The sequence below is a fragment of the Hemibagrus wyckioides genome, linkage group LG21 (assembly GCF_019097595.1).
Source record: "Hemibagrus wyckioides isolate EC202008001 linkage group LG21, SWU_Hwy_1.0, whole genome shotgun sequence".
In the NCBI taxonomy this organism is placed as follows: Eukaryota; Metazoa; Chordata; class Actinopteri; order Siluriformes; family Bagridae; genus Hemibagrus; species Hemibagrus wyckioides.
The window spans coordinates 17,288,782-17,298,535 of NC_080730.1; the positions used below are offsets into that span (position 1 = coordinate 17,288,782).

General features: G+C 37.8%; 1 protein-coding gene across 1 annotated transcript; it reads left to right on the forward strand.

The window, feature by feature from the left end:
• The first annotated feature begins 25 nt into the window (after positions 1-25).
• LOC131342376 (inter-alpha-trypsin inhibitor heavy chain H3-like) lies at positions 26-8,170 on the forward strand. The gene is made up of 22 exons (XM_058373148.1): positions 26-183; positions 581-613; positions 790-813; positions 1,068-1,222; positions 1,338-1,442; positions 1,824-1,986; positions 2,070-2,180; positions 2,348-2,476; positions 2,575-2,691; positions 2,774-2,942; positions 3,190-3,315; positions 3,468-3,649; positions 4,238-4,423; positions 4,521-4,660; positions 4,875-5,035; positions 6,057-6,080; positions 6,204-6,257; positions 6,356-6,469; positions 6,545-6,746; positions 6,840-7,012; positions 7,663-7,774; positions 7,862-8,170. The coding sequence occupies exons 1-22, from the start codon at positions 79-81 to the stop codon at positions 7,998-8,000; spliced, it is 2,724 nt and encodes a 907-aa protein (XP_058229131.1). The 5' UTR covers positions 26-78; the 3' UTR covers positions 8,001-8,170.
• The last annotated feature ends 1,584 nt before the right edge of the window (positions 8,171-9,754 follow it).

Sequence of the window (9,754 nt, forward strand, 5' to 3'; positions counted from 1 at the left end):
ATGAATGTTAACTTGTTGCCAAAAGCGCTGAATCCTGCAGAACCTTCTTCATAGTCAGGACTGAGCACTGGACACATCATGTCTACTGTGTGGACTGTGCTGCTGATCTGTATCTCGGTTTACTTATGTTTACCACCGGGATCTGGAGGAGCATTAGTGATCTCAAGAAACAATGAGCAACAGGTATGGGAGTCATTTAGTGAAATTGGAGTGTGTATGTCAGTAGTATAGTGCAGTCAGGTCCAAATGTCCTGATTGCAGTGAAAATGTGTGATGTTTTATTAGTCAATATTCAAGATGTTGCACAATCTTTAGGTCACTATCTAAATTAATGCAAATGTGTGATACTGACAATCGATTTTCTTTGAGCCTTTTCCCTTCCACTGTAGCTCATATTTAGTAGATTTGATCATCAGGACCATCGGAAGCAAAAACGACACATACCAAATACTTAAATTTTTTTCATTTAAGTTATTGCTAATAGTATCAAGTGTATTAAAAAACTATCACTTGTTGTATAGTTTAAATTATGAGCTTAGAAGATTAAAATGACGTCACTCTGACTTGTCTGCTTCTACAGGAAAGTGAAGGCAATCCCGGCAAACTCATAAAGGTATTGTGCTTCTTTTGAAATAAATAAAATTATAGAAATGTAGCAAATAAACCTATTGTGAAACCACCTATTGTGCACTTTGCTAATCAGACATATTACATTCTACTGATAAACCTAATACAGATTAGGACTATTATATTTATATTAATTCTTTCTCCCTGATTGCCTCCTAATAGAAACGAAGTGTGAAGACTGCTGAGGTAAGAAAAAGAGAGGTTTTAGCTTCTGTTGTCTATTCTGGCTTGAAATAAATAAAAAGAAATCCATATGCTAACTTTTTATCTTAATTATGTGGTTTAGGTACATTATGAAATATACCACAGCTATCTCTTTCAACACACAGACTTCACACCTTTTTAAATATTGCATGAACTTGAGAATTTAAATTATGGAAACTGTATAATAACTTCATTATTTATTTTATCCTCTCTCTCTCTTGCTCTCAATTTCTCAGATAGAGTTACAGAATGTGAAGATCGAATGCACAGTGACATCTCGATTCGCCCACACGGTCATGACGTCCACAGCTCTGAACAAGGCGAATGTTTCACAGGAAGTCTTCTTCGAGGTGGAGTTGCCCAAAACGGCCTTCATCACCAACTTCAGCATGTCAGTCATGGGCTAGCTTTACAGAATGTTACTGTTCTTATTTTACAAATTAATTCATATTACAATTATTATGGTTATTGTTTTGTAACATAATATTGCAATATTTACATTTTAGGGAGATTGATGGAAAGACATATGTAGGAAATGTTAAAGAAAAAGAAAAGGCCAAGAAGCAGTATGAGGCAGCTGTGTCATCCGGACAGACTGCTGGTATTGTCAAGTGAGTATGATAATAATAATAATAATAATAATAATAATAGTGTGGGTTGAGGTGGACCTGGACCTATGTACATGCTTTTATCAGGTGGGAAAAAAGAGTACCCAGAAAAAAACTTAACAGTTAATGCATTCATAGCATGCCAAGATCCAATATGCATCTTGATTGGCAGGAACAAGAATACATTTTGGATTTTATCCGAATATCAATGGTAGAAATATTCATGGAAATATTGAGAATATCCTCACCAAGAGAAAGAGTAAGAGAAGAAAACTGAGAACTGAGCTCTGTGGCACACCAGTGAAAAATCTGTATAGATTAAATGTAAAACAAAAAATGACAAGAAATGACATCTGATTAATGTTACACTGCTTCTTTTTTCAGAGCTTCAGGCAGAAAGATGGAGAAGTTCTCTGTCTCTGTGAACATCGCAGCCAACAGCAACGTCATATTCACACTTACCTACGAGGAGCTCCTTCATCGTCGGCTTGGCAAATATGAGCTCATGATCCGAGTCAAACCCAAACAGCTGGTCCAGCACTTTGAGGTGGAGTTCATTCTTATCTACATGCTCTGTTTTTTAGTTCTTTCTCACACCCATGAAGACATTTTTTTTAAACTCACCCATAGATTGTTGCCGATGTCTATGAGCCTCAAGGCATTGCATTTCTGAATGCCCACGGTACATTTATCACCAATGAGCTACTTCCCCTGGTGGAGAAAACAGTCACTGACAAAAGAGTGAGTAATGCAGTATTTACTTTTGCTAATAATCTACACTGACCAAAAACCAAACCAAACAGAAGCTAAAGCATGTGAAATAACAAAACTTTATTAACTGAGTTCTGAGACCACAGTCTCTTTGTATCAAGGCTCCAGCCTGATTTTCTCTCTATCCTCTTTTCCAGGCCCACGTGTCCTTTTCTCCAACTCTGGATCAGCAAAGGAAATGCCCAGACTGTGATGGCACACTGATAGACGGAGATTTCTACATTAACTATGATGTCAGTCGTGTACAAGATCTTGGTGACATTCAGGTTTGGATTTATATAAGCAGTAACGTCAATCAGTGAATATCAGCCTTTCTTTGTAATGATAATTTCTCCAGTAATATTGCTCATCCACTGTGTTTCAGATAGTGAACGGGTATTTCGTACATTTCTTTGCTCCAGCTACTTTGCCAAAATTGCCAAAAAATGTAGTTTTTGTGATCGACAGGAGTGGCTCCATGAGTGGAACAAAAATGCAACAGGTAAGAGAAAACATAGAAAACTCAGAAAACTCTGATCAGATATTAGATCCGACATTGCTTGCCTTGTTCCCCCTTTGGTCAGACTCATGAAGCACTGCAGACAATCCTCAATGACTTGCATGAGGAAGACCACTTTGGCTTCGTAACGTTTGCAAGTGATGTTACAACATGGAGACCATCACTAACTAAAGCCACCAAGGAAAATGTAAAAATAGCAGAAGATTTTGTTAAAACCATCATCGCACTTGGCGGCAAGTATCACAATGATATCTTCTGATCTCTAGGTTTTCTTTTCTTTCTTTTAAGACTTATACATAGCAAGTGTTATAATTTCACACAACGCATACAATCACAATGATAAGTAAGTTCACAATTATTCTATTGTTTATTTACAAAATGGAAACACATACTTTTTATCCATTTACAGTTACATTTCATGTTGTGGTACATCCAGAAATTTGATGGATAAAACTATATATTTATTTATTATTTGTTTAGGGACGAATATCAATGACCCTCTTTTGTTTGCTGTGAAAATGCTGAAAGATGCCAAGGAACACAAAACTGTCCCAGAAAACAGCGCATCCATTATCATCCTACTGACTGATGGAGACCCAAATTCTGGTATGTGGTATGGTATATTCAGAGAGAAAGAGAGAGAGAGAGAGAGAGAGAGATCTAAGGAAACTAAGAAACTATTAATAAACTGTTGAAATTTCACAACAACATTAAAAGTCTACAAAACGATTAAAAACATTCTTGAATTATCTATTTAGGTGAAGTTAATCAAGAAAAAATTCAAGAAAATGTCCAGAATGCTATTGGTGGAAACATGACCCTCTTTTGCTTGGGCTTTGGCTATGATGTACGTTATGTTTTCCTGGATGTTATGGCCAAGCAGAACAATGGTCTGGCTCGGAGAATCTACGAGGGATCGGATGCTGTGCTTCAGCTGCAGGTGTGAACTCAAATTACTGTACATGAATCCGTATTGCATTTTTTCAATCACTCCTGGCATTATTTTTTTTTATGATCAGGGTTTTAATACTTGCTGAAAACAATTATTAACAATCAGTATATCACATTGCTATCGATTGTCAATTCTGATTGGTGAGAAGGTGTTGATAAATTTCCTGTAACATCAGCTTTGACAATAGTTGCCAATGTAAAAAAACAAACAAAAAAACGCATCATATTACATTATATAATGTGTGTTTGTTAAGTGGTTTATTTAGCATTTATGGAAGGAGACTCCAGTACAAGTATTATCAATAACAATTAAAGTTCTCACTAAGACGACAATAAAATTATGTTCAAGAAAGGGAAAAAGAAAGACTGGTGAAGGAACAACAGAAGTAATAACAGGAACTAACTTGAACTATAAATGGATAACAAATGACATTTGATCATTTTATAAATGTTAGTGTAACAGCATGCCCTTAATGTTTTATTCTTTAAATAATGAATGCACAGAGATATTTCAATAATAGTGAGTATATAGTGGATTAAAAATGATGTTTTTAATAAAACATCTTTTGTTTGACAGGGATTCTATGATGAAATCTCGAGCATTCTGCTATCGGATGTGAATTTCCATTATCCAGAAAACTCGGTGAACTCAGTGACCAGCAGCTACTTTAAGCAGCTGTTTAACGGCTCTGAGATCGTCGTGGCAGGTCGACTGAATGACCTCGAGATGAACGACTTTCCAGTCGAAGTGCACGCTCAGTCGGTGAGAGACTTCAAACCGCTTTGCCTTATGACACTGTCGGAAAAAACTTTGTTGCATAGTCGAGTTTTATATCATTTTTTATCCTATTTCTGTTTAGTTAGATGACGAGTTTGTGTTGAAAGGCCAGGCCAGTGTTCAAGACTGGAATACCATCTTTCCCGACCAGGATTACATCTTTGGAGATTTCACAGAGCGTCTCTGGGCATATCTGACAATCCAGAATCTTTTGGACAAGATGTTAGTGTGACATTGCCGTGATTTTTTTTAGATGTGTACAACAGGGAACATCTAGAAGTTTTAATAATGTTATTACTGAAGGAGAATAACAAATAACACCAGAATTGACTGTCACCTAGAACAAGTACTTAGATAGTTATTAGAATATGCATTGATGTGAAGTCTAATATACAAGAGCCTCAACCCAAAACTAACTGACAACATTTCCTGACAGAGAAAAGGGTTCTCCTGAAGAGAAGCAAAATGTTACAGCAGAAGCACTAGAGCTCTCTCTGAAATACAACTTCGTCACCCCACTTACCTCCATGGTGGTCACCAAGCCTAAAACTGAAGAAAAGCCAGAGGATACACTTATTGCTGACAAGCTAACAGAGGGTATGGTACAAATACACGATTATCTCCATTTTTATTGTCTTTTTCCTTTATGTCAAAAATCGAGCTGTTCAAAATTCAACACAGTTTAGTACTTCTGCAAACAAAAAGGACAATAGTCATATATAGAGTTCTCCAACATTCAACACCACCACCACCCTATCAAAGTATTTATATTTAAATCTATTATACAGAACTTAAATAAAGAACAGGTAAAATATGACAGGACCATGGCCTTAGAAGATCAAAAAAAGCTGATGGAGACTTGCTGATGTATCATGAAGTACACTCCCACCCACTTTAGGACCACTAGTACACCTGCCTCTTTGTGCATTCACTCAATCACAAAAGCATAACACACTCAAACTTGAGGATGATGAGCTACAACAGCAGAACTATTCCAATCATGCCACAGGGACTTGAGGCTCATCACCCTGGTGCAGGCCGAGAACCGGCACATAACCCCGCTTCAGAAACTTGCTTCCCTCTGCAGGCACTCCAGCCGACCTGATCGTGACACTTCATGGTCACAAGAGCCGTCCTGGCATGTGTAGCTTGGAGTACCAAGACTAAGGGGAAGGGGAAGCTGTACCCCAGAGGAACACTGACATGGTCTTGACTCTTGTGGTGGCTAATTTTGGTGGCAGATGCTGGCTGAGGAGTGGGATACAGACGGAATAGTTGACTGGGTTTCTTCAGTGCGTGGGAACATGGACTCTGGAGACACTTGGATTTTGACAGAGCTTTGGACTTGCTTTATTTTATCCAGCACAGTTTTTTACACACATAAACCACCATATCAATATCATCGACACTTTTCAAGCTTCGCTGTGTGTTATGTGCAACCTCTGCTAGCTCTGTCCCACACGCTCTCTGGTTTTCTTTCTCACTGAAAGGACAAACCTCCTCTCCATCTGATGCTTGGCCATTCCTCTGCTACCGCACCCTGATCAGTGTTTAAGTAGTACATGCTTGATTACCAAAACAATTGAACACATTTGACATGTCACATGTTGCTTTACAGATCAGCGTAAGGATGCTCCACAAGGTACAACCAATCAACAGCTACTTCAGAATATTAAGTATTTCACACTCTCAGTGTAATTAAATGTCATTTGAAATAGAAAATAGAAAGCTTCTAATTTTCTTTAACATGTTCATGTCCTTCTAGTTCCCGCTTCTTCGTACAATTACAGGACATACACTGCACCCGTTTTAAATTGGGGTAAATATTTCATTAATAAAGCCTTATATAGAGTAACCTAACAACGACCCAGCATAAAATAATCTGCGTTTTTTTTGTTTGTTTTGTTTACATAACAGTTGATTCAGATCCGCACTTCATCATTGAGTTTGCAGACCAAAATGATGCACTCTGCTTCAATATCAATGACAAACCAGGCACCATCTTTAACCTGATCAAAGATCCACTGATAGGTAAGTGGAAATGTGGTTGTCTAAGATTCTCAAAAATCATTTCTGATATTCTTTAAAGTGACCTTTTTCTTTAAGGTGTCACGGTAAATGGTCAAACCATCGGGGACAAGAAGGTAGACCCTGAGAACACGATGAACACCTACTTTGGGAGCTTTGGAATCGTTCATGCTAAGTTTGGCATCAGATTGCTCGTGACCACACAGTACATCTTGGTGTCTGAAAAGGGAAAACAGGCAAAACTCTTCTGGTCTGACAATACCTCCATCAAAGGGCCCAAGTGAGTTAGACAAACATCTAAGCTGTTGCATAGCTACAGTTAAGTTCCAACTCCAGAAGAAAAACATTTGAAATTCATTTCTTCTTTCCTCAGTATGGATCTGCAAGTAGCCAAAGACCGCAGTCTTACAGCGACCTTGAGGAACTCTGTGAAATTTGTTATTGTTCTACACAAAGTATGGAAGAAACATCCCTACCACCAGGACTACTTAGGCTTTTATACTCTGGATAGTCATCTGTTTTCACATAAAGTCCATGGACTACTTGGTAACTTCACATTCATTTTCACATTGAAGGGCATAGCAGGAGCATTGTGTTCAAATGGAAACCAGTCTAGTTAACTTTGAAATTGATTAAAGACTAGTCACATTATAACTGTTATATTTAGCTTACATGTAGTATTTATTTTGTAGTGATGCCACTGGAACTGTCCAAGTGCAATATCCCAATATGTAAAACAAGCATCTAAATATTTGTGGGATTTATATGGAAATACCATCAGATTTTTAGAATCAAACCAATTTCTTCACCAGTATTTGAAGTATACTTTAAGGGTATTTCAGGCAAACAAATTAGTAACAAGAATGATTAGATTTGGTGGTTGTAGAAACATCTGTGTAAACTCAGTTGACATCACATTCTTTGGATTTTTACAAGCCATGGATCGTTTCCTAATCAACCAGAGAGGATAAAATGTGAAAATTCTTCTCTTACAAATCATATATCTCTAGCTGAAATGTCAGTGTGGTGGATTTCTTGGCTCGGTCCACTTCCAGAAAACACTGTACCTGAACAATAGCACATATAAGTGTATGTTATTTAGATAAAGTGCCAGCAAATGTGCAAATTGGTTTAAACGTTCATTGTGTTCTTTTCCATTTTCTTTTTTTAAATTGTTCATTGTTGCCTTCTTACAGGACAGTTTTTCCATGGTGTATCATTTGAAGTTAGTGATGTGTTTAAAGGGGAAGATCCAGACAAACCAGATGCCACCATGATTGTGAAGGGCCACAAACTCACAGTGACCAGGTATAAACAAACATGAAAAAAGTAATTGAAGTGTACAGACCTGAAAATTGAATGGGTGAATATTAATTATTTACTGTGTGACTCCAGGGGCTGGCAGAAAGACTTCAGAAAGGATGTGAAAAAAGGAGAAAACTTGCCCTGTTGGTTCATCCATAATAATGGCACAGGGCTAATCGATGGTGGCATTGGAGATTACATTGTCTCTGGCCTCTTTAAGACAATCTGAGAATAGAAACAAGGATACAAGAGACTGGACTGGACCTGGCACATATTCTATTTTCCATTTTCTGCTTAAATCTTGCTAAGGAGACACCATCCTTTTACATTAAGATGACCATACATTCTTTGAATATGTACATGCTTGCTTCATATTAAAGATCTCTGGCAACTATACAACAGACTGCTTGTGTCTTCCACTTGGGTATCAAACCTTGAGCAACAACAACACACACATGCTCACTGACCCACTGAGCTACATGTGCTGGCAGAAAGTGGCTAAAGCTGAAAACAGTCACCCAAGGGAAAACAAAACATGGCAACACTTCAGCCTGCAACTTTAACAGCAATAGGCAAGAGAGTTCCTACAAATCCATGACACTGAGTTTGAGCTGTTACTTTAGCTGTTCTGCTCTGAAAAGCTTCCAACAACCTTTTGTTTATAGCAGCTGAGTTTTGTCTTGGCTGATGGCTCTGAGCTGGTACGTATGCAACTGACAGACATGATTTGAGGCTTGGATTAAGTTAGATGTTTTCCTTTTCAGATTTGTGTAGAATATGAGATAAAATACATATAAAAAGCTTGCGCTCCCCCTGGTGGTGGTAGGGCGCCTCACTGGAAAAGTACACAAGCACTTGTCTGCTTGTTTGTAGGTGTTGTCAAGTAAAAGATAAATCCCCCTAAAAGGTTCTAATGGCTCAGTGGGCTAGTGAGGTGGTGCATCTGATTGTCATGGTTCAAGATGTTGCGTTTATCTTATAAATGCATGTCATATGTATGTATTTGTCAAGGAAAAGATAAGTCCTTCAAAAAAAATCCAGCAATACTTGAAGGCCTCAGTGGTTCATTGGGCTAAGAAGGTGTTGTCTGTTTGTGTGTCTAACAGTCCATGTTTGGATCTTGATTAAGGAGTTTTGATTTCTTTATAAATTTGTGTAGAGGTGCTGGAACCCGGTGGGACATTTAATCTGGCAAAGAGAGTGAAAGCCAGTGTGTTCGCGGCTCCTGGAGAGGTGTGATGGGGGTTATGCTACTCTGGGCTCTTTCTCGTGTATATATATTTATTATTTTTACTTATCAATCAATCAATCAATCAATCAATCAATCAATCAATCAATCAATTAATTAATTAATTTTATATTGTTTTATTTATGTATTATTATTTTTCTACTTATTGCATTTATTTATTGCACTTTTCATAATTTTTTATATATTTCTAACTGTTCAAAATTAAGTTATTTAATTGTGCAATTTTTCTACATACTATTTAAGTTACTTAGTAAGTTCAGTAACATTAAGTTCCACTTCATCCTACTAATTTAGTTACTTAACAAGTAATTAAAAAAAGAAATCTCTAGCCCCAAAGCAGGGCTTGAACCAAGAAATTCAGGTACCAGAGGCACTTCCAGGAGGGCATGCGAGTTTATATTGAAGGGTCTGCTTTTTGGGGGGCATTTATCATTTTTCTACTTCTAGTGTAGGCATACTTTCAGGACCCAAGAAGAGATTCAAACCAAGAACCTCAGGTACCAGAGGCGGCCCCACTCCCAGCAGGCCACTGGGGATCACTTCAAAGGGACTGCTTTTTTTGGGGCATTTATCATTTTTCTACTTCTAGTGTAGGCATACTTTCAGGACCCAAGAAGAGATTCGAACCAAGAACCTCAGGTGCCAGAGGCGGCCACACTCCCAGAGGCTACGGGGGCTCACTTCAAAGACAATGCTTTTTTTGGGAGAATTTATCATTTTTTTCCAGGTCTAGT